Source organism: Schistocerca cancellata, chromosome 5, assembly GCF_023864275.1.
Source record: "Schistocerca cancellata isolate TAMUIC-IGC-003103 chromosome 5, iqSchCanc2.1, whole genome shotgun sequence".
Lineage (NCBI taxonomy): Eukaryota > Metazoa > Arthropoda > Insecta > Orthoptera > Acrididae > Schistocerca > Schistocerca cancellata.
The window spans coordinates 302,294,593-302,320,839 of NC_064630.1; the positions used below are offsets into that span (position 1 = coordinate 302,294,593).

At 46.2% G+C, this 26,247-nt stretch overlaps 1 protein-coding gene across 1 annotated transcript in view; it reads left to right on the forward strand.

Moving 5' to 3' along the window:
• Positions 1-25,836, forward strand: part of LOC126188075 (uncharacterized) — a 42,757-nt gene extending 16,921 nt beyond the window's left edge. Inside the window, exons 3-4 of the mRNA XM_049929524.1 lie at positions 15,526-16,165; positions 25,701-25,836. Of these exons, the coding sequence (XP_049785481.1) occupies positions 15,526-16,162 (637 nt within the window). The 3' untranslated portion in view covers positions 16,163-16,165; positions 25,701-25,836. The remainder of the gene's footprint in view (positions 1-15,525; positions 16,166-25,700) is intronic.
• Positions 25,837-26,247: the final 411 nt, after the last annotated feature.

Here is a 26,247-nt window from a genome sequence, read left to right on the forward strand (position 1 = left end):
CTGGTTTTATCTAACGAAAATCAGTAGTAGCGGTCGGGCTGAGTTACGCATAAATTTTATCTGTATTTGATATTGTTTTCAGTAGTTCAGACGTTTAGTCTTTAGTATTGAAGTAGTTCGAAACTAACTCAATCTGCTTTGAACACTCCTTTTGCTTACCAGCTATTGCTCTGACAACTTTGCTGTTTCGTTTGCTTTACCCTGCATCTCGCCTTACTGCATCTTATAAGTTATTTCAGGTTGATGGATTCTATTTCCGAGTTGTTGGGGGATCTGAAACTGTATTGCTGGTCTGTGAAAGTATGTATTACATTTATTGAAGTATATTTTGAGACATGGATAACCTCGATACATATCAAACAGAAGAAACCATCAGAGAAATTCGAATGGGACAATATTCCAAGCATAATAAGTACTCCTGTATAAATGCCATGTGATTCTACACTTCTATGAACACTCTGACGACATTACTCGTTGAAACCTGGAAGAAGCTTGTACTTCGTAGCCCACATAAGTCTTCTACAAATGTGATTTAAAATTGTAAGCAGTGTCATGCCAACATCTTATTCACGTCGAATGAGCTCTGAATACACAAGGTCGAGGAAACACCTTATAATGTCAGAAGAGAGGACAGCGGGGAACCTGAACTCGAGCAGAAGTTTTCAGATAACCATAGATGAGAAGTGCACCATCGTGGAACCAGCAGGCTATCAGTGGAAACTAATCTTGCCCCAGCCCCTATATATATATATATATATATATATATACACTCCTGGAAATGGAAAAAAGAACACATTGACACCGGTGTGTCAGACCCACCATATTTGCTCCGGACACTGCGAGAGGGCAAGCAATGATCACACGCACGGCACAGCGGACACACCAGGAACCGCGGTGTTGGCCGTCAAATGCGCAGCATTTGTGCACCGCCGCCGTCAATGTCAGCCAGTTTGCCGTGGCATACGGAGCTCCATCGCAGTCTTGAACACTGGTAGCATGCCGCGACAGCGTGGACGTGAACCGTATGTGCAGTTGACGGACTTTGAGCGAGGGCGTATAGTGGGCATGCGGGAGGCCGGGTGGACGTACCGCCGAATTGCTCGACACGTGGGGCGTGAGGTCTCCACAGTACATCGATGTTGTCGCCAGTGGTCGGCGGAAGGTGCACGTGCCCGTCGACCTGGGACCGGACCGCGGCGACGCACGGATGCACGCCAAGACCGTAGGATCCTACGCAGTGCCGTAGGGGACCGCACCGCCACTTCCCAGCGAAATAGGGACACTGTTGCTCCTGGGGTATCGGCGAGGACCATTCGCAACCGTCTCCATGAAGCTGGGCTACGGTCCCGCACACCGTTAGGCCATCTTCCGCTCACGCCCCAACATCGTGCAGCCCGCCTCCAGTGGTGTCGCGACAGGCGTGAATGGAGGGACGAATGGAGACGTGTCGTCTTCAGCGATGAGAGTCGCTTCTGCCTTGGTGCCAATGATGGTCGTATGCGTGTTTGGCGCCGTGCAGGTGAGCGCCACAATCAGGACTGCATACGACCGAGGCACACAGGGCCAACACCCGGCATCATGGTGTGGGGAGCGATCTCCTACACTGGCCGTACACCACTGGTGATCGTCGAGGGGACACTGAATAGTGCACGGTACATCCAAACCGTCATCGAACCCATCGTTCTACCATTCCTAGACCGGCAAGGGAACTTGCTGTCCCAACAGGACAATGCACGTCTGCATGTATCCCGTGCCACCCAACGTGCTCTAGAAGGTGTAAGTCAACTACCCTGGCCAGCAAGATCTCCGGATCTGTCCCCCATTGAGCATGTTTGGGACTGGATGAAGCGTCGTCTCACGCGGTCTGCACGTCCAGCACGAGCGCTGGTCCAACTGAGGCGCCAGGTGGAAATGGCATGGCAAGCCGTTCCACAGGACTACATCTAGCATCTCTACGATCGTCTCCATGGGAGAATAGCAGCCTGCATTGCTGCGAAAGGTGGATATACACTGTACTAGTGCCTACATTGTGCATGCTCTGTTGCCTGTGTCTATGTGCCTGTGGTTCTGTCAGTGTGATCATGTGATGTATCTGACCCCAGGAATGTGTCAATAAAGTTTCCCCTTCCTGGGACAATGAATTCACGGCGTTCTTATTTCAATTTCCAGGAGTGTAGTTTCTTTTTTTGGTGCTGTAGAGACAGGACAGCTGCCTCTAAACTTGAGCGGTAATGCCTGCTGCTACGACAGATATCGTCATGAAAACATCACCGTTACAACATTCACTTCTTGTTCAACTACACAATCAAGGAGATAACTCGGAGGAGCGATCCAGTGGTGTGCAGCGTTGTAGCGTCGTTTGGATGGTGGAGTGGTGATGGCAGCGACTCACCGAGGCTGATGACCACAGCAGCGCGCAGTGCTGACTAGAGGCTTCCCAGCTACATAGGAGGGGGCGCGCTGAGGCACACATAATCACGCCGTGGACCCAGCGTGGCTGAGACAGCTCACAGCAGCAGCAACAGCAGCAGTAGCATCAATTCACATGGGAAGGAGCATGCAGGAAGGATTTGCCTGCACAAGCGAAAGTGGCTGAAGGGCTGCATTGACCTAGGTTCCGACTGCAGGCCACCAGGTGGCCCGTCGGTTGGAGAGAAGCAGCCCCACAGCTTTGGTTTCAGCGCGAGCAGCAGCTCCCCAGCTAGATTCAGTAGAATCCAGAGGTGGAGACTAGTTGACCTACGTAGACACATACACCATTGCAGGTCCCCACTCGGAGTTGGTGCCTTGCAGACTACAATACTATTAGAAACGATCAGTGTTTGTACGGGCTAGGCCAGTCCTTGGTTTGCGAAAACCACAGTTTCTATCACGTAAGCCATCATATAATTATAGCTACGAGGAATTGGTGGCTGGCAGACTGCAGTACTACTATCAAACAGGAATGTTTATATAGGCTTGGTCAGTCCTTGTTTTGCTGAAGTATCAGTATCAATCAAATAAGCCGTATCGTAATCACAGCTTTGAGGTGAAGCAATCAGACCACCAACGCCCTAGTCACTCTGCCTTTCTGCTACGTCAATGCGGTTATGCCCCTTCTCCCTCAGTTGTGGTGGGCAATGTGATAACTGCTCGGCATCTTCTGGCAGTACTTTCCATATCGTAAGGTAGTCCTTGATGTCTCTTCAGCTGATCAGCGCCGGCCGTTGTGGCCGAGCGGTTCTAGGCACTTCGGTCTGGAACCGCGTTACCTCTACGGTCTCAGGTTCGAATCCTGCCTCGGGCATGGATGTGTGTGATGTCCTTAGGTTAGTTAGGTACAATTAGTTCTAAGTTCTAGGGGACTGATGACCTCAGATGTTAAGTACCATAGTGATCAGAGCCATTTGAACCATTTTTGAACTGATCAGCCCGAAGTCAACCGCTTCTGCTGTCTCTTGCATTTGCAGTGGCGGATCATGGGCCTAAACTCTGGGAAGACCAGGAAACATATTGGAAAATTCCCTTTCCTTCCCTTGTAATGCATGCGTACCTAGCGTTCAAAAATAATGACGATGACGACGACGACCACCACCACCACATCATCATCATCATTATCATCATCATCATCATCATCAACAACAACAACTACAACAACAACAACATCTATTACTACTACTACTACTAAGACGACGACTACTACTACTACTACTACTACTATTACTACTACTCCTACGAGTACTATTACTACTAATAATAATAATACTGATACTCACTTTTATATACAAACAAACTGGTAGGATGGGTGTGTGAGCGTTGTTACTTGTAAAACAAGTTAACTCGACGGATCTTCTTCTTCCCACATCTTTCGATGACATCTTCGTACAATATGTCTCGGCTTTCCAGTATTCGCAGTACTGATTTTTCTATTGAAGTACAACCAAGAGCTGATAAGCGATCCTGGGCTATACTGTTCCTGAAATAAATTTTTACATGTTGCAGACAAGAAGGACTCGTTTAAACTAAAGGACTTGTTGCAGAAAGGTTGGCAATTAAACGAAATAGTTTGAAAGCTTTCCTTTGATTGCTTCTCCCAGACTTACAGAGTGAAATTTTTCTTTATACTGGGAAGACAATGCAGTCTCCAGCTCCACACGCAGCTGCGAGCGACTGAAGGTTTTAGTGCCCTTAGTACTCCATTTACTAATCTCTGGAGTATGGCTGCTACCCATGCAGTATCGCTCTCTTCAAAATATTATCTATCGACTGTTGATTGTTGAGTTCCTCTATTATTGGTTGAAAATGCCGACGTATTCTATGTGGTTTCTTGTAGACAGTATGAATATCCGATTTTATTCTGAGATTGAACCACCAGGACTGATCATATCAGTGAATCATACTAAAAGAGTTTCAATAGCTGTCCTATCTTTGCGTGTTAGGCACTGTACTTTTCCACGTATTGCTGATGCATTGATGCGTTGGCTGCGGGAAGGGTCTCCACTTCACATCGTCTTTGTCCAGTTCACATTCTCTATAACCAAGTATTCTCCATTCACTTCCTGCATGCGTGTGACGCTTCTATGAACTTTCTAGTAAGAAGAATGCAAATCATCAAATCGTCAGTGCGTTCCAACGGCTCTATAACACACTACATATCGTTCAGTGGGCCAATACGCATACTGAACGAGAGTAATTTTCCCATTACCTCTCAGTTCCATACCACGCAAATTGAGTTTTATGTGGGTGTACGCAGTTCGTTCAGTTACACCTTCATGATCGACGGACCTTGCGACGAAGTGTCATTTGTGACAGTCGTACCCAGGTGTAACGCTCCCGCACTGAGTTTGGTAGTGTACTGAGAAAGACTGAGTATTGCGTGATGCTTTTTCAGAAAATCCAGCCCTAGAATTGCGCGGTAGCGCTCAGTTACGTGGGGAAATACTTCCATATATTCCCGAAAATTCTTTGCTCCAATACATAAACAGAGCAATCTTGATTCCAATGATACCACATCATGGTCGTATACTCCACGTAATTTGTTTCTTCGTATCCACGAAGTACAGAATGAATACAGACATTTGAGTCCCTACGTCCACTAAAAACTCATGTCCCATTCCCTTCACCATGCCCACCGAGAAACACTCCACCTCTGACTTATGCCTTACTGGTAACGCCGTCTGTCAGATGAGGAATTTCCGTTGGTTTTTAACGGACCCTTACTCCGACGTCACCCACTGCTTCCCATCCTGCACCCGACGTTCTACTGCCCCATACCCACAGCATTGTTGTGGACTATATTGTTTCCGAATGTGGCACACGTATTCATACCTATAGCACTTCGATGCTCAGAAAAGATACTCTGTTTATCCGGCAACCGAGTCATCATGTCCGCTTGCTACAGTTGCGTAGCAACCGCACTAATAGCAGCCAGATCCTTTAGAGTCTCCATTCATACCTTCCCGGACACGTGAGGCGGAATTTTTCTTAAAAATACATCTACCGCTCTGTTCTTTACCTCGTGCTGAATAATTTTATGAGACTCCTCATTCTGTGTTAACTCATACGTTTTCATATTAATTTTCCTAATCACATCTAATAACGTTTCGACCGACTCCTTTCGTTTCTGAGACAGCCCATTGAGTTATTGCCTGAAGAATCTTACACTAATCTGCATGCAGTAGCTCTGATAGAGTCCTTTCTTGAGTTACTGAAATGTGAGCACCTTGTCCAACCGCACAATATTCATGACGTTTCGCCCACAATCTTAACTTTGTTGTGTCAAAGTCACTTCGTTCAACAAACGATCCAGACTAGCAGTAGCTTCTAGACTGTCAATAAATGCTGACACATCCTCAATCTCTTTATAAGAAAAAGGTACCACTATACTAGCTTCAAATGAGTCCACAGGAGGAACAGGTACATTAATGAAGCATTTGCCTCTACTATCGTAGCTAGTTCACCCTACCTACGCGCATTATCAGCTGATGAAATCTCCCCCTGCCTTTGTAGCGTGGCTTTCAAAAATGGCTCTGAGCACTATGGGACTCAACATCTTAGGTCATAAGTCCCCTAGAACTTAGAACTACTTAAACCTAACTACCTAAGGACATCACACACACCCATGCCCGAGGCAGGATTCGAACCTGCGACCGTAGCAGTCCCGCGGTTCCGGACTGCAGCGCCAGAACTGCTAGACCACCGCGGCCGGCTAGCGTGGCATTCTTCTCCGATAGTTCGACCATCTGTTTAGCCTTTAGCCAAACTGAAAGACATGCGTATAGCTTTTATTGACTAGGAGTTCGTTACTGGAGAGTTGGCTGCCTGGAGCAAATTTTATTTGATGCAACTTTGGCGACTTGCACGTCGATGATAATTAAAACGATACTTACATCCAGTTCCGAGCAGAAAATCCCTCTCTCGGACGAGAATCGAACCCGTGACCGAGATTCAGGAACGCTCTACACAAGATCACGACCTGCTGACTACCTCTAAATAGATTCAACTGCTTTTTGCGTCATGATTGATTTCTGAGTAAAAATTTCTCGGTGTACATGCCGCGTCAAATCAGGATAAATCTCCAAGCTTTCGACCACTACCTCCATGGTCGTCGTCAGGGCTAAAACTGACTGTCGTGAACTACTTTTTTTTTTCCTTTATTGAATTTCAATTCCCCCCGAAAGGGGCGGGCTGGCAGCAGCTTAGGACGCCGCTCTGCAGCCTACAGATTTTCTGACAAAGAACAGGAGAATAAATAATAATAAAAAACAGGCGATAAAATCGGGGACTTAGTGAGTAACAAGGTGAAAAGAAAACGGGGAAATTAAAACAAGCAACAGAGGGATGATGAAGCGAATAAAAATACATACGGAGCAGACTGGGAAAACAATAGACAATTAAAAAAAAAAAAACACGGCGACAGTCTGGATTCTGTTCGCAAAGTATATAAAATTCACACCCAGCGACAGCATGGTTTCTGTTCGCAACACAACACTGAATAGTCACTAGAACACAGCACGAAAAAGTCGGCAAAGGTGACACCACAGTCGAGAGCAGGTGGGGGGAAACTGGACAGGAGATGGGAAAACAAAAAAGGGGGGAAAGGTCGTGAACTAGCGAGGTTCCCACTTTTATATGCAAATGACGGCTTCTTATTGGCTGGAATACGTCAGCGACATGGCGCGTAGCGAAGTGGTGCCCTCTACTTCCATAGATGTAGTTGCTATCCCGCGTTGCTTGCAGCGCCATCCCTTAAATCAGGAGGTAAAGTGCGAGAAGTTTTTCTCTGCGATTTTTCTTTATCCAGTGCACTCTTCCAAGTGTTGCTAAGTGCATAGCTGTTGTCTCTATTAAAGTTATTATCGCTAAGTCTAATTTCGACTGCTTCCCGAATCACAGAGTCCCAGTAATTCGATGTGTGGGCTATTACTCTGGTTTCTTCAAATAAAATCTTATGCTTGTTAAGCAGGCTATGTTCAGCCACCGCTGATTTTTCCAAATACCTGTATTTCAGGTGGCGTTGGTGCTCGATGCAGCGGTCGGCAACGGTTCTTACAGACTGGCCCACGTAATTCTTGCCGCATTCGCAAGGAATAGTATAAATTCCCGGCACTCTTAAGCCGAGACTATCTTTGACTGGTCTCAACATTTCCTTAATTTTCTTAGGTGGTCGGAAAACTGATTTTATTCCTTGCCTCTTCAGGACTCTGGCTATCTTGCTCGTTGTAGCACCGCAAAAAGGAAGCCGCGCTATGTGTTGGTCCTCTTCTTGTATGTGGCCGGCATCGTGTCTTACTTTCTTGGACAATACTGATTTAATTTCACCGGCAGAATAACCATTCCTCTTGAAAACAGTCGTCAAATGGTTGATCTCGGGACCGAGGTGGTCCTTGTCGGAAATAGTCCTGGCTCTGTGTACTAAAGTATTCAGCATAGCTCTCTTCTGAGACGGATGATGGAAGCTATGGCTATGCAGATATAAGTCTGTATGGGTTGGCTTCCTGTACACAGAATGGCCCAGTCGTCCATCCGGCTTTCGCTCTACCAACACATCTAAAAAAGGTAACTTCCCTTCCTTCTCTAACTCCAATGTAAATTTTATGTTTGGATGTACACCATTCAGATGTTCGACGAACTGCTGCAGCGTGTCGCTGCCGTGTGGCCAGATTAAAAAAGTATCGTCGACGTATCTGTAGAAGCATGATGGGCGGAGGTGAGCACTGCTCAGGGCTCGTTCTTCAAAGTCCTCCATGAAAAAATTCGCTATTGCTGGTGACAGTGGCGAACCCATGGCTGTTCCATCCGTCATTTCATAATAATTTCCACTGTATAAAAAATAAGTGGTCGTCAAGGTATGCCGGAACAACTTCAAAATTTCTGAGGAGAAATGAGCAGACAACAATTGTAATGTGTCATCCACAGGTACTTTGGTGAACAGAGAAACCACGTCGAGGCTGACCATGATATCACTTGGGCCTATCTTCATCTGTTTTATGATATCAACAAACATTTTTGAATTTTTAATATGATGTGGGCAGTGACCAACTATAGGCGCCAACAATTTAGTTAAGTGCTTTGCAAGCTTGTACGTAGGAGAGCCAATAGCGCTAACAATCGGTCTCAACGGGACGTTCTCCTTATGAACCTTTGGCAAACCGTACAGTCTTGGTAGCCTAGGTGCTCTCGGCCGTAAGTTCTTCACCAGTTCGTCGGAGAGGCCAGAGTTTTTTAGTAGCTCCCTTGTCTTCCTGCTGAGCGCCGATGAGGGATCCCGTCTGAGAACCCGGTATGTGCTGTCCTCCAGTAATAATCCAACTTTCTTATGGTAATCTGTAGCATTGAGGATTACCGTGGCGTTCCCCTTGTCAGCAGGTAAAACTACTAGATCTTCATCCTTCTGCAACAATTTCAGTCCTTGTCTCTCCTCTCTGCTGATGTTTGACTTAGGCGGCTTGGATGTCGCTAAAATCCGGCTAGTAGCAAGCCTTACGTCATCCGCTGCTTCTTGAGGAAGATGACGAACTGCTTGTTCCACTCCACTAATGATCTCAACCACCGGTAACTTACTTGGAGCTGGGGCAAAGTTCAATCCTTTACTGAGAGCCGAGATGGTAGCTTCATCAAGTTCCTTGTCAGAGAAGTTGATAACAGTGCGGTGAATGCCGTTGGACCCAGTAGTTCCTTGATCACGGTTAAGCCGCTCAAATTTATCGGCCTGTTTCGCCGTAGTCCTGCTTAAATTGGCTCTTTGGTGTGCCGCCAAAGTCATATCCACCCATTCCCAGTCCAATGGTGAGAGGACTTCGGCCAGAAATAAATGGCAACTAAATAACAGGCGAGCGTTCATGTCTAGTTCATACCTGGTATGACGTATCCTCTCCTTCACAATAGCATGGCTGGTCTTTCGTAAAATTCTGTTTACTGCAGCGCTTTTTATGTGGTGTTTGACGACTGCAAACTTCGGTACTACCTCCTTGTCACGACAGCGTTGTAAAAAAGCCAGATTGCTCAGCAACTGAGACTGTTTCACGCGCAGCTTCTCCAGGTGACGAACGCTGCGCGCTGTGTCCTCCCCGTAGAGGAAACTAATGTGGCTACGAAGTCTTTCGCGACGTATTTCCTGAGTAAAAATTTCTCGGTGTACATGCCGCGTCAAATCAGGATAAATCTCCAAGCTTTCGACTACTACCTCCATGGTCGTCGTCAGGGCTAAAACTGACTGTCGTGAACTAGCGAGGTTCCCACTTTTATATGCAAATGACGGCTTCTTATTGGCTGGAATACGTCAGCTATATGGCGCGTAGCGAAGTGGTGCCCTCTACTTCCATAGATGTAGTTGCTATCCCGCGTTGCTTGCAGCGCCATCCCTTAAATCAGGAGGTAAAGTGCGAGAAGTTTTTCTCTGCGATTTTTCTAAGTGCATAGCCGTTGTCTCTATTAAAGTTATTATCGCTAAGTCTAATTTCGACTGCTTCCCGGATCACAGAGTCCCAGTAATTCGATGTGTGGGCTATTACTCTGGTTTCTTCAAATAAAATCTTATGCTTGTTAAGCAGGCTATGTTCAGCCACCGCTGAACTCAGGAAATACGTCGCGAAAGACTTCGTAGCCACATTAGTTTCCTCCACGGGGAGGACACAGCGCGCAGCGTTCGTCACCTGGAGAAGCTGCGCGTGAAACAGTCTTAGTTGCTGAGCAATCTGGCTTTTTTACAACGCTGTCGTGACAAGGAGGTAGTACCGAAGTTTGCAGTCGTCAAACACCACATCAGAAGCGCTGCAGTAAACAGAATTTTACGTAAGACCAGCCATGCTATTGTGAAGGAGAGGATACGTCATACCAGGTATGAACTAGACATGAACGCTCGCCTGTTATTTAGTTGCCATTTATTTCTGGCCGAAGTCCTCTCATCATGGAATGGGTGGATATGACTTTGGCGGCACACCAAAGAGCCAATTTAAGCAGGACTACGGCGAAACAGGCCGATAAATTTGAGCGGCTTAACCGTGATCAAGGAACTACTGGGTCCAACGGCATTCACCGCACTGTTATCAACTTCTCTGACAAGGAACTTGATGAAGCTACCATCTCGGCTCTCAGTAAAGGATTGAACTTTGCCCCAGCTCCAAGTAAGTTACCGGTGGTTGAGATCATTAGTGGAGTGGAACAAGCAGTTCGTCATCTTCCTCAAGAAGCAGCGGATGACGTAAGGCTTGCTACTAGCCGGATTTTAGCGACATCCAAGCCACCTACGTCAAACATCAGCAGAGAGGAGAGATAAGGACTGAAATTGTTGCAGAAGGATGAAGATCTAGTAGTTTTACCTGCTGACAAGGGGAACGCCACGGTAATCCTCAATGCTACAGATTACCATAAGAAAGTTGGATTATTACTGGAGGACAGCACATACCGGGTTCTCAGACGGGATCCCTCATCGGCGCTCAGCAGGAAGACAAGGGAGCTACTAAAAAACTCTGGCCTCTCCGACGAACTGGTGAAGAACTTACGGCCGAGAGCACCTAGGCCACCAAGACTGTACGGTTTGCCAAAGGTTCATAAGGAGAACGTCCCGTTGAGACCGATTGTTAGCGCTATTGGCTCTCCTACGTACAAGCTTGCAAAGCACTTAACTAAATTGTTGGCGCCTATAGGTGGTCACTGCCCACATCATATTAAAAATTCAAAAATGTTTGTTGATATCATAAAACAGATGAAGATAGGCCCAAGTGATATCATGGTCAGCCTCGACGTGGTTTCTCTGTTCACCAAAGTACCTGTGGATGACACATTACAATTGTTGTCTGCTCATTTCTCCTCAGAAATTTTGAAGTTGTTCCGGCATACCTTGACGACCACTTATTTTTTATACAGTGGAAATTATTATGAAATGACGGATGGAACAGCCATGGGTTCGCCACTGTCACCAGCAATAGCGAATTTTTTCATGGAGGACTTTGAAGAACGAGCCCTGAGCAGTGCTCACCTCCGCCCATCATGCTTCTACAGATACGTCGACGATACTTTTTTAATCTGGCCACACGGCAGCGACACGCTGCAGCAGTTCGTCGAACATCTGAATGGTGTACATCCAAACATAAAATTTACATTGGAGTTAGAGAAGGAAGGGAAGTTACCTTTTTTAGATGTGTTGGTAGAGCGAAAGCCGGATGGACGACTGGGCCATTCTGTGTACAGGAAGCCAACCCATACAGACTTATATCTGCATAGCCATAGCTTCCATCATCCGTCTCAGAAGAGAGCTATGCTGAATACTTTAGTACACAGAGCCAGGACTATTTCCGACAAGGACCACCTCGGTCCCGAGATCAACCATTTGACGACTGTTTTCAAGAGGAATGGTTATTCTGCCGGTGAAATTAAATCAGTATTGTTCAAGAAAGTAAGACACGATGCCGGCCACATACAAGAAGAGGACCAACACATAGCGCGGCTTCCTTTTTGCGGTGCTACAACGAGCAAGATAGCCAGAGTCCTGAAGAGGCAAGGAATAAAATCAGTTTTCCGACCACCTAAGAAAATTAAGGAAATGTTGAGACCAGTCGAAGATAGTCTCGGCTTAAGAGTGCCGGGAATTTATACTATTCCTTGCGAATGCGGCAAGAATTACGTGGGCCAGTCTGTAAGAACCGTTGCCGACCGCTGCATCGAGCACCAACGCCACCTGAAATACAGGTATTTGGAAAAATCAGCGGTGGCTGAACATAGCCTGCTTAACAAGCATAAGATTTTATTTGAAGAAACCAGAATAATAGCCCACACATCGAATTACTGGGACTCTGTGATCCGGGAAGCAGTCGAAATTAGACTTAGCGATAATAACTTTAATAGAGACAACGGCTATGCACTTAGCAACACTTGGAAGAGTGCACTGGATAAAGAAAAATCGCAGAGAAAAACTTCTCGCACTTTACCTCCTGATTTAAGGGATGGCGCTGCAAGCAACGCGGGATAGCAACTACATCTATGGAAGTAGAGGGCACCACTTCGCTACGCGCCATATCGCTGACGTATTCCAGCCAATAAGAAGCCGTCATTTGCATATAAAAGTGGGAACCCCGCTAGTTCACGGCATATCGTCCCATCTGCCTCACCTCCGTCTTCAGTAAGGTCCTTGAATCCATCCTCTCCCGCCGTATCCATCAGCACCTTTCTCAACACCACCTCCTCCCCCTTACCCAGTGTGGCTTCCGACCCTCCTTCTCTGCTGACGACCAACTCCTCAACCTTGTTCACCTTCTGTCCCTCCAGCTCAACTCCCGCCGCTCCGCCATTTTTGTTTCCCTTGACCTCCAAATTGCCTATGACCGTGTATGGCATCCCAGTCTCCTCTTTAAACTCCAAACCTACGCCCTGCCTATCAATTTTGTCCGTCTGGTCGCTTCCTTCCTCTCGCACCATCCTTCCTATGTCACCCTCCACTACACCAATTCCCGTATCTTTTATCCCACGGCTGGCGTCCCCCAGGGTTCAGTCCTCTCCCCTCTCCTTTATCTCTTGTATACAGCTGATATGCCCAAGCCACCCCCACCAGTCCACCTTCTCCAGTATGCTGATGACACCGCCTTCCTTGCTCTCTATCCTACCCTTCAACGGTCTCAACGTACCCTCCAAACCCACCTTAACCAGTTCACCACTTGGTGTAAGCAGTGGTTCCTCCGTCTCAACCCCTCCAAAACCCAGGCAATCATCATAGGCCGCACCACTCGCTCCTTTCGCCTCCATGATTTGTACCTCACCCTTTATGGTCGTCCTATCCAACTCACCCCCACCCTGAAATACCTTGGCCTCACCCTTGACCGACACCTCACCTGGACCCCTCATCTCCTGACCATCCAGCAGAAAGCCCATTCCCGCCTCCGCCTTCTGAAACTCCAGTCTGGCCGGACCTGGGGATTGCATCCTTCTACCATCCTCCACACCTACAAATCCCTCATCCGTCCTATCCTCTGTTATGCCAGCGTTGCCTGGATTTCCGCCCCCACCCGCTTTTACACGGCCCTCCAAATCCTTGAACGCCATGCGCTCCGCCTTGCCTTCCGTATCCGCCTTCCTTCCCCCACACGGCTCCTGTATGAACTGATCCCCTTCCCCCACCTCCTACTGTTCCTCCAACATCTCCGCATCCTGTACATTGTCCGCAGACTTGATCCCCCCCACCCTCTGGTTTCCTCCTTCCTCTCCACCCCCCGCCCGTTGCCGCGCCTCTATCGCTGTATCCCTCCCTCTCTCCACCTCCACACCCTCCATCTCCTTCATCAGGGCAATTTCCAACGCCTCCCCCTCCCGGATGACGAACTTCGCCGTGACATCTACCCTTCCTTCCAACTATAACCTGGCCTTGTTCCCCCCCACCTCCCCAGGGCCCCCTTTCCTCTTTCCTTCTTCTCCCAGAGCGGATTTCCCTCCGTCCCCCCTCCCCTGAGACCCTGCACCCCATACCTGCCTCTCTCCTTCCCACCCTACCTGGCCCTCTCCCGTGCGCCCCCTGCTCACCTCCCCCATCTCTTCCACCCCCTCCCTTCTTCAGGTCTCCCTTATCTCCTAGCGCCTGGCAGATCCTCTGTATTGCTCATCATCAGTGTGCCACATCAGTGTTGTGTTTAGTGCTGTTACTCGTGTGCGTCAAGAAATGTGATTTTAATTGTGTCCTGCCTTGAGGTTCGCCGTCAGTGTTACATTATGTGCTATGCCATCCGTCGCTACTTTTATGCTCCAGTCATACTGTGCCTTGTGTTCTTCCAACCGTCGCCATGTGTGGCTTTTTATATGTGCTACTTTTAAACAGTTTTTTGTTATCTCCATTTTACAGTCACCCCGTTTTGTTTTGTTTTGTCTTCCATGCTGTTCCCCCTTTTTTATATCTATGTTCACCTTATTCTCTCCTTTGCTGTTTTTTAATGTCTTCTATTGTTTTGTACTGTCTTTCGGCTGAAGAGCAGCGCCTATGCTGCTGCCAGCCCGCCCCGATGGGGAATTGAAACACAATAAAGGAAAAAAAAAAAAAGTAGTTCACGACCGTCAGTTTTAGCCCTGACGACGACCATGGAGGTAGTGGTCGAAAGCTTGGAGATTTATCCTGATCTGAAGCGGCATGTACACCGAGAAATTTTTACTCAGGAAATACGTCACGAAAGACTTCGTAGCCACATGATTGATTTCTGCTTAGCAACATTTATACCTAAAGTACATTACGCATTAATTAGGGAGGGACAGATTCTATAAAATATCTGGAGTAGGGTCAATAAACGGATATACCGTTACGATAGATGACACCCATCGACACCCTGAGCACTCATGTGCCTCATGTCCATGGCGTCGGCAAGTGCTAGACGGTTGGTGTAGCAGGCTAGGAATGGTCAGTGTTGTTCACGAACCAATTCATGACAAGTAGCAGAGACTGCCACTGATGTTGGTAATTTTGGAGTATAGTACCCATATACCCGATTTTTTAACGTTGCACAATGCATGCGAATGTCGCACGATGGCGGTGCTTCTCCAGTACATCGACGTGGCCCATCGTGGATTACTGCGTCTAAACGATCTTCTTCAAACACTGAAGGTCTTCCTGATGTCAAACGAACGTCCTCGAAACGAAAAAAAAAAATTCTTGCCGTGATCTGTCGAGCGGCATTATCCCTGCTAACGGTAAAAATGTTTCAGGCTGTCTTCGCTGCTGTCACCCCTCTTTTGAACTCAAACAGAAGAATATGGCGGAAATGTTCCGATTTCTCCTTTTGGCAATCAATTTTCTAGAGTCCACAGTCACGCTAATTATTCCAAATGACAAAATGCCAGTCTGTAAACTCGAATAGCAACAGCGAACTACAGATATATAAGGCAATTGGTAAATAAACCAATACCAACCGGAATACCAACACGAAAAAGGCAAAAACGTTACGAACTTATGCCTAATGCAATCGCGTTAATGTGTTGTTACTAGTTCATTCACGTGATTGTCCATGACTAATGCACATGACGATTAATTCACGATTTCTCATCCATCGGGATAACTGATGTTTACTTTGGCAGGACAAACTGGAAACCGGCCGTCAAAAGAAGAGAAATTCCGACTCAGAGAGCTCCTATCGACCTCAGGATGGGCTACAGATGCAGGTGGGAAGTTCGTCCAGGGGATGCAGCTGTGAGCGTTCCAGTTGGGACGGCGTGCAGGTCTGCCCAGGAGCAGCCTCAAGAACGTCCGCCAACTCACAATCCCACCAGGGACGAAACGGCCATCCCTGAAAGCGATGCGTCTGCCTCCAGATATACGACATCTCTGCCGCCGCGTCTCGGGGAAGCGGCCCAGCTCGTTATGCAGCACCAAGGAGGTGAGGTCGGTGACCAGCAGGCGGACGAGCCCGTATCGGCAGAAGATGAACTGGACGCGCAGAACACGAAGGACTCGCCGGGCACTCATTCCAGGCACCGCCGGCAGGTGTCTCGGCTGGGCCGACGCGGCGCGTCCTCGTCCGCCGCGGCGGCCGCCGCCTCCGCTTCATCCGGCCCCTGGGGCTCCTCGGCTTCTGCAGCCGCCGCCTCCGCCGCCTCCGGGGGCCGTCGGTCCCCTACCTACGGCCGCCGGCGCCCAGCCTACGGCTACGGGCGAGGTGTCTACGGCCAACGGCCCGCTTATGGTCGCCCGATGCCCGGGCCGTTCTACGGTTAAAAGGTAGGTTTCGCATCTCCAGCATTCAAAAGTGGTTCAAATTCCTCTGAGCACTATGGGACTTGACATCTGAGGTCATCAGTCCCCTAGAACTTAGAACTACTTAAACCTAACTAACCTAAGGACATCACACACATCCATGCCCGAGACAGGATTCGAACCTGGCACCCTAGCGGCCGCACGGTTCCAGACTCAAGCGCCTAGAACCGCTCGGCCACAATGGCCGGCTTTCCAGCAATCATTCGATCATTTTCTCTTAGGTACAGGAAGAGACTTCAACTCGCAGTTATTTACGGAAAGGCTTTCAGCAAATACCTAAACCGCTGGTCATGTTGCTGGTCATGTTGCAACACCAGGGGAAATTAAAGCGATATGCACATACACAGATGGCGATAGTATCGCGTATACAAGTCATAAAAGGATAGTGCTTTGGTGGAGCTGTTAGTTGTGCTCGGATGATTTAATGTGAACAGGGTTGCGATTTGATTATGGTCGCAAGACAGGAATTAACAGACTTTGACCGCAGAATGGTAGTTAAAGCTAGACGCACTGGACATTCCATTTCGATAATCGAAGGGGAACTCAATATTCTGATATCCACAGCGTCAGGAGTGTGCCGAGAATAACAGATTTCAGGTATTATCTCTCACCACAGACAGCCTTCACTTAACGACCGACTCAGCTGCGTTTTCGTAGAGTTGTCAGCAGTAACAGGCAAGCGACACTGCGAAAAATAACCACAGAAATCAATGTGGGACGTACGACAACGACCCCGTTAGGACAGTGTGGCGAAATTTGTCGTTAATGAGCTGTGGCAGAAAATGACCGACGTGAGTGCCTTTGCTAACAGCACGAAATTGCCTGTAGTGGCTCTCCTGGGCTCGTGACCATATTGCTTGTACCCTGAACGACCGAAAACTGTGGCCTGGTAAGATGAGTCCCGATTTCATTTGGTAAGAGCTGATGGTATAATTCGAGTGTGGCGCAAACCCCCCGAGGCTATGGGCCCAAACTTTTAACAAGGAAGTGTTCAAGCTTGTGGTGGCTCCGAAATTGTGTGGGCTGTGTTTACATGGAATAGACTGGGTCCTTTGGCTGCACTGAATCGATCATCAGTTATGTTCTGCTACTTTGAGACAATTTTCAACCAAACATCGATGGAATTTTTATGGGTGAAAATGCGGCGTGTCACCGGGCAATAATTGTTTGCGACTGGTTTGAATAACATCCTCGACAGGTCGAGGGAATCATTTGGCCACTCAGACCGTTCGACATGAACGCCACCGAACATTTATGGGACATGATAGAGAGGACAGTAACTGCACAAATTCCGGCAGAGGCAACGCTTCCGCAATTGTGGACGGCTACAGAGCCAACGTAGCTCAATATTTCTGCGGAGAACTTCCAATGATATGCTGAGTCCATGCCACGCCGAGTTGCTGCACTACGTAGTGCAACAGAATGTCCGACACGACACTAGGAGGTATTCCATGATTTGTGTCATCCCATGGTACAAATAACTACATATTGTGCATACCCAGTATAGCGGGAAGAATAAGTGGTGAAATTCCAGTTGATCTGGTGATACACACGGTGCAGAATTTACTACACTCGGTAAGAACAGTAACTCTAGCTTGGCTCGGTACTGTATGACAGATAGGAGAGCGTCATTCCGTGCTGCTTCTACGTCAGAGTTTATCAACCATAGTGGCTGGCAAGTGTTGGCGTCCCATATTTCCGTGACCCATAAGTAAACGTTTACTATGTTTGAGAGATCTGGAGGACGGGTTGGCCTCTGTATCAGGAAAGGTTCCGATTTCACAACCCAGTAGAGAAGGAACCACTGCTCAGAATGTCGTCATATTTGTACAGAACATTATAGAAGAAGAGGGAAACGTTCTGGAAAACAAATTAAAGAAAATCTTCCCACTAAATTGCCCTGTAAGCAGAATAACGTCAATAGATTCGGCTACAAATGACGTATGAATCGCAATACGACGGCTATGGTGTGATTTCCACATTAAAATAACCGTTGCCGTTCAACAGTTGTAGCTCTGTTGCTTAGGTAAGCCCATCAACCCTGGCCAGATCATACAACGCATGGGTAAAATCCTTTTTTAATTGTCCTGAGGTCAAAAATCGCACAAAAGGAAACAATAAAACAGGTTTCAACTGCCGTTAGATGGGCGCAAGGTTTGTTCAATATGCTCTCCACCGACTTCTTCCACAAGTTGAAACTGAGAAACATCATGTTCCACAACAGACCGGACTGTATCGCCGGTCGTATTCAGAATGCTTTGCACAATGTGCGCCCTCAGTACACCTATGTTTGTAATCGGAGATCTGAACACAGCATCTATCAGATGATCCCACACCCAGCAGTCACACCGACTGCGTGAGCTGGACAACCATGCTGCAGCGAAGAGACAACTGATAATGCCAACATTTCCGAATCATCTCTGTAGCAGCTGTTTCACTGGCTGCGTAATATGCGAAGGAGCTCCATTTTGCATAAAAACGAACCTACCTACTCAAACACGCTGTTGAATGGTTGGAATGACGTTCCTTTGCAAAACACTGTCATAGCGTATACTAGTGACGCTGCAAGTAACAGGACCCACAGGACCCATCTCCTAGAAAAAGTATGACTCTACGATAATCGATGCCCACAGCCCGCATTGCAGAATGAAGCGGTACAGCTTGATGTACGAGCGGATTTCTCGGTGACCTTATTCTGCATTTAGTGTATTGAAATCTCATTGGAGATGGAAATCGGCTTCGCATGTCCACAGAATGTTCTAAGGCTATCCATTGTAATTGCGAGCCAGAACGTCTAGAGCAAACGTTTGACTTACTGATAGGTCAGCAAGGGCAGCTCCTAACCATGGGTAGTTTTGTGTGGATAGCAATGTACGATGTTTCGTATAATTTTATGCACCGTCCTCGCAGGTATGTCGAATGTTTGAATTCCCTGTGCACTAAATATTGGTACACCACCACTCGGTCCCTCCTGAAATGTTGTCGCCACCTGTTCTCTTGATGTGGGATCAGTTTTTCTCCTCTCCCTGCCCCATTGCACTTCAAAGGAAAGTACGTTTTCGAATTCGTAATCATTTTCTTCAGGCCCTTGGCAGACTTTGGACTAACTCCGTTTTTCATACCCCTGATTGTCTAGAAATTCTGCTGAGCTACTGGCACACAATTACAAAGAGCTTTACCAGCAGCGTGCTACCCTGTATTGAGACAGTCATGCTGAGCATCTAAGACATAAACTGAGGAACAGTCGTGTAACCCGCCTTTCAGCCGTATTCTGTTTTGTTGTTTTTTTTATTTCCTAAGCAGATTCAGAAGGATGTAGGCTGCAGTAGGTACTGGGAGATGAAGAAGCGTGCACAGGATAGAGTAGCATGGAGAGCTGCATCAAACCAGTCTCAGGACTGAAGACCACAAGAACACAACGCTTCTCCCTTATTCGATAATATTCCACTCATATTTGATTTCATTCTGAGCAGCGCACCTCTTTTTAACAGATTTCTGAAATTAGAACTTTAATTATAATCACCTTGTATATAAGAATTAGAATCACTGGCTATAATTAATGCCGACATCAAAAACACATTCGTTCATGTATATGGGTATATACAGGGTTAATCACCTAGCACTTCCACCGAATATGTTTAGGAAATGATGTGGTGTTGATGTGTGGTTTGCACAGAATGGATTGATAGGCCGGGGATCGTACCATTAGTCAACAGACAGACTGTAATAATACTTAGTGGATTTTGTGCAAACGCAGTCTTTTTAAATGTAACAATGCCTATTAACATCAACAAACTAAAAGTAGGTTAAACTAGAATGCCAGTGGTTTTTGTTGCAGAATTCTAGTGCGAGTCGTTTACGAGATATCGTATTGTGCGAAGAATCCACACCGACGCTCATTCGTGGTTGAAACCTGCTTAGTTGCTAGGTATGATGTTATGTTCGCTTACAGAGTGTTTGTGCATTCCGTGAGTATATTGACTTGCTAGTCAGCTAAGGCGTGAAAGTCCAAACAGCAGGTCGTGAGTGGACGGTGGGATTTACCAATGCAGAAAAGCCGACATGCCCATAGTGTATGGCGAATGTAGCAAAAATGAAGTTATTCCTGATACGGTGTATGCGACAAGATATCCCAAAACACTTCAACCACGTAGGCAGTTATTTATTAACCTCCTCAACCATTTACGTGAAAGTGGTAGTGTAACACTTAGACAACTCAAGGGAAGGATACAAGTGACGACAGAAGAGGGCGCGGACGGCATAGGGAGCGCCACACACCGCCCAGGCATAAATGTGGGACAAGATCCGTTCGTCAACCAGTCTCAGGGAACACCTGATGAAGACGCCGAGTTACGACGTCGACATATCGTGTTGGAAAGACGCGGACCACCGGCAGTAGACCCGATTCTACGAGATGACAATAAATCGCCGGGAAAGTCTTAGAAATTATACAACACGCAAATTATTGACAAAGGGAGATCAGTCTTGTTATACGTTACAGGTCAAAATAGATCATATACTTATGGCAGTATTATCTTATACTCTTAGGAAGCTGCATTTTGAGGCAGCGCAATGGGCCGTATTGTGAGTTACTTTACCGTTGGCGCGTCTAGCATTGCCCAGCCTCGGTATGGTAGGAGTCTACTGTTCGACTTCTTTCCATACTACAAAACTTAGATGTATAATTAAATAAAACAGCTTTTTGATGCAATAGCTATTCTTTAGTGACAAATTTAAATAAATTTCCTAGTTTTAGTCTCTTCAGTTCAACGAAAAAGTGTCCTCCATGTCGCGCGGCCGATACGGTCGCAGGTTCGAATCCTGCCTCCGACATGGATGTGTGTGATGTCCTTAGGTTAGTTAGGTTTAAGTAGTTCTAAGTTCTAGGGGACTGATGACCTCAGAAGTTGAGCCCCATAGTGCTCAGAGCCATTTGAACCATTTGTCCTCCATGTGTTACAGCATCTTACATAAATTACTTGTCTAGAGACAATACGAGCACATATTTTGTGCTAAAGATCCTTCACAGTTTCCAAGTATTTAAAGGAAGGACACATAACCCCGAAGAAACTGCAGTGTGGCTATTTATTTACAGGTGGATTCTACTGTACTACTGTCGTCTGGTTGACGTAATGTATTCATTATGGCTTGCTAGAGGGAGCCGTCGCGATCATATTCCATGAAACGTTGTTGCCTAGCAACGAGTGCTATTGAACTGTGCTCGAGTACGCGGCATGCCCCACCACCCCAATATGAGAGTGCTGCACACAGCGTCTTAGTGTCAATGCGTATTTCTCACTTATTGTCTTTCAATCTAGTGAGCCACAAAACTGTTACCAACTGTGACTCAGGTGCTTTATTGGAGAGTGAGCAATGTATTTCTATGTGTTCTATGTAAAGCCTAATATCATTGTCTGTCTTCTGTGAAATTAACTCACACAAGTTCAATGCATCCACCTTCTGTCCCTTTGGAGAAGACACACGCGGTTTGCTGCATCTGAGGAGACCTCAGCCTGAACATGCTGTAGTCTGAAGGCTCGGGCAACTGGCTTTCGAACGGCAGCTGTCCGTAAACTGTCAGTAGTTCTTGCTGCTGTTATAGTTGATCCACACGTTAGCTCCAGCGCAGTGTCAGGCAAGTTCCCTATGCATTTTTCTTCGACATAGGTTCCATTCGTGTCCCATCTCTCTCCATCGAGAGCTACATGAAAATGATTATGAGAACTGTGGTAAGTCCTCTACGTGGGCACTAAGACAGGATACTTCAGATGTATCACTTATCTAGCTTAGTGATGAAGCCCCATTTACGTCACGGCAAGGTAAACCTCTGAAAGATGCACTATCGGTTTGTTGACTGTCGCCGTTGACTTCGTCAGATGGAACGTCAGAGTCCAGGGAATGTAAAGGTGCGGTATGGAATAGTAAACCATCAGCTCATAGGCTCGTTTTTCGTAGACGGCACACTGAACGCGCACAAGTATTTCAATTGCAGTCTTCTAAAAGACAGTTTTCCGTGGATGCTAGAAGACGTTCCTCTACAGGCTAGGAGGAATCTGTGGTACCAACATGATGTCTGCCCAGCCCACGGTGCAAGAAGTACTACAGCGTGTCTTCAGGTATTGTTTGCAAATCGTTGGATTTGTAGCATAGGACCTGTAACTTGGCTGACCCATTCCCCGTATTTGACGCCTGTGGAATTTTTTCTCTATGGGAAAGCTGAATGACGGCGTCTACAAAGACCAACGAACTACACCCGATGATATATTCAACGACATATTACTGCAGCCTGCTCGGACATGCTAGCACGTGTGAAGCAGTCGTTCCACCAGACTGGAGGTGTGTACTGGAGCTGCCGGTGGTAATTTTGAACGCAAGCTGTGATGGTCAACTACCTCATTACTGGTCAGAATTCACATAAGCAGTCGATGAACTTGAGTTATTCTTTAGTGTGTGCTAGCACAGGTACTGTAGAAGCGTCGGTATGGGAACTTTTCAAACTACGATATTTGGTAACGTCTCGCACGAGAATCCTGAAACAGACACCACAGACATTCTAATATAGCTTACTTTAAGTTTTTTAATGCCAGTAGGCATTGTTCCATTTCAGGACGCATGTTTGCGCAAAAAATCTTTCTACGTATTATTGCAATATATTGATCGGCTAACAATACGAGCCCCTGACTACCAACCCACTCAGTGAAAACCATACATCAATAGCACTCTCCATTTTCGTAATATCTGCGGTGCAAGTTTTCGGAGATTCACCGTGTATATAGAAACACTTTTTCAACCCACTGACAATACGAGCCCCTGACTACCACCCCACTCAGTGAAAACCATACATCAATAGCAATTTCCATTTCCGCAAGATCTGCGGTGCGAGTTTTCGAAGATTCACCCTTTATATAGAAACACTTTTTCAACCCATTGGCAGTAAGCAGTGACACAAATAATACGTTATAATAACTTATGCTCCTAATCCCCACGAAACCAGTTACAACTTAACACACTTTACTTTTTACATTCTGACAGATAAACTATAGCCACTGTAATGCCGAAAATAGCACAGTAAGACACTGAAAGATTAAATAAATGTGGGGAAATAGAAAGTCAACTAGGTTCAGTCTTGCAACAACAATCCACAGAGATACGCAAGTGACTCTAGTGCGATAGACACGAAAACTGAAATAGTTGGATATCGAAATTGTTCTCGCCAGATTAAATTTTTTCTGCAGTGCTCCACACACAGTGCAGTGAACGAAGCAGAGAACTACTGACAGTTTTCGGAAAGCTGCCGTTCGAAAGCCAGTTGCCCGAGCCTTCAGACTACAGCATGTTCAGGCTGAGGTCTCCTCAGATGCAGCACACCGCGTGTGTCTTCTCCAAAGGGACAGAAGGTGGATGCATTGAACTTGTGTGAGTTAATTTGACAGAAGACAGACAATGATATCAGGCTTTACATAGAACACTTAGAAATACATTGCTCACTCTCCAATAAAGCACCTGAGTCACAGTTGGTAACAGTTTTGTGGCTCACTAGATTGAAAGACAATAAGTGAGAAATACGCATTGACACTAAGACGCTGTGTGCAGCACTCTCATATTGGGGTGGTGGGGCATGCCGCGTACTCGAGCACAGTTCAATAGCACTCGTTGCTAGGCAACAACGTTTCATGGAATATGATCGCGACGGCTCCCTCTAGCAAGCCATAATGAATACATTACGTCAACCAGACGACAGTAGTACAGTAGAATCCACCTGTAAATAAATAGCCACACTGCAGTTTCTTCGGGGTTATGTGTCCTTCCTTTAAATACTTGGAAACTGTGAAGGATCTTTAGCCCAAAATATGTGCTCGTATTGTCTCTAGACAAGTAATTTATGTAAGATGCTGTAACACATGGAGGATACTTTTTCGTTGAACTGAAGAGACTAAAACTAGGAAATTTATTTAAATTTGTCACTAAAGAATAGCTATTGCATCAAAAAGCTGTTTTATTTAATTATACATCTAAGTTTTGTAGTATGGAAAGAAGTCGAACAGTAGACTCCTACCATACCGAGGCTGGGCAATGCTAGACGCGCCAACGGTAAAGTAACTCACAATACGGCCCATTGCGCTGCCTCAAAATGCAGCTTCCTAAGAGTATAAGATAATACTGCCATAAGTATATGATATATTTTGACCTGTAACGTATAACAAGACCGATCTCCCTTTGTCAATAATTTGCGTGTTGTATAATTTCTAAGACTTTCCCGGCGATTTATTGTCATCTCGTAGAATCGGGTCTACTGCCGGTGGTCCACGTCTTCCCAACACGGTATTTCGACGTCGTAACTCGGCGTCTTCATCAGGTGTTCCCTGAGACTGGTTGGCGAACTGACCTTGTCCCACATTTATGCCTGGGCGGTGTGTGGCGCTCCCTATGCCGTCCGCGCCCTCTGTGGCCATTCCTGGCGGTGGTATCAGTCTATAGGCGCTCCATCTTCGGTTCGCGCCCGTTGCGGCTCTCTTCTGAGGTAGCGGACATCTCAAGGCGCACGATAGGTTCGATCCTAGCACTATCATGGCTCTGTTGAAGTTCCTTATGCTGTCCGCGACCGAACCATTCTCCTGGCCTTCTGAAACCGGTATGTGCCTGTGAAGCGCGTTTCCTGCGGCATCCGGCTATGAGTGTGTTGTTCGACTTACGCAATCTCCATTGCTTTTCTGCTGCGTTCAGACCACGACATGCAAAGACCAATGAGTGATCTTTAGCATTTTCATTGTTGTCCTCGTCAGATCTATTGTACGTAACCCAAGCAATATGGGTGCATTCTTAAGAGAAGGTATAATTCTCCTTTTTTATTGTTTTTAAAATGGTGGATCAGATTGCTATACCAAATGCGGCTTATAGATCTTCACTGTTATTGTCAACTTAAATCCAGTCACACTTCCAGGAAAACTGATTTAATTATCCTTCAGCCAATACTGACTAAAAGCTGTTCTAGGCTTTGTCTTATTCACCAGAGTGTTATCAAGAGGTGGAATATAAATATTCTGGTACGAGACGACGTTATGCAGCATAGCTTTTACTTAATACAGAAATATATGTATTTTTCGTTTATGTTACAAAGATTCCGTAAAAGTCTCAACGAATGGTACATGATGACTGTCGTCAATTTCTGAATTTACCTTGCGCAATAAATGCGAAAAGAATGCTACACGTTTCTAATTGTTCTAGTATATCTTCAGAAGCGAACAGAATGAAAAGACGTGAAATGACTGGCTTCACCTGGTGTGCAATTTATTGGTAAAATTTTCTACAATTTACACACTATTTTAGAAATAGCACTATGCAACTTCGATCAGTGAACCGAACAGAACTTTTGTCAGAAGAACTAGCGACAGATACTAGCAGGTAGTTGTATATCATTGTGGCATCGCAGCGCACTGTGCATCACACAGCATTTAATGTAAAATCTGTTTCGTTAAGTGAATAAATACTTTCGTTACAGGTTGATGCCGCTATGCAGGTCAGCAGAAGAAAGGCGATCCGATTGGCAGCACCATGATGTCTATGGACAATATTTATTATTTATACCACTTATTTTTCTGTATAATAAATATTTATGTTATTTCATACAAAAATAATTGATATTCTTCTACACGCAGAAATGAACCTAATTCCTACACTAAAATGTGAAGTTGTACAGTATGCCAAACACACACTTGACATGTACAATGTATGTGTTTACTTAAGGCTACGCAATCTCAAGTTTATCCTGCGAAATCGGGTACAAGATAATTCAAGTTCATGTAAAAGTACAGTTTTATATAGCTTTGCTGTTCTCTCTCGTCTTAAAACATTCACTGCCAAACCAAGTAAAATCATTAGTTATTTAGACGGAATGTTAGTTCAGGTAAAAAATTATACGTTATACCCAAACAGTTTTGGAGGCATTTTAAATCACAACGTGTCCTCGTGTGCTTCGCTTTTCAGAACATAACAACAGACAGAGCGGAAGGTAGGACAGAACCAGTCTGGTATCCGATAGTACTGCA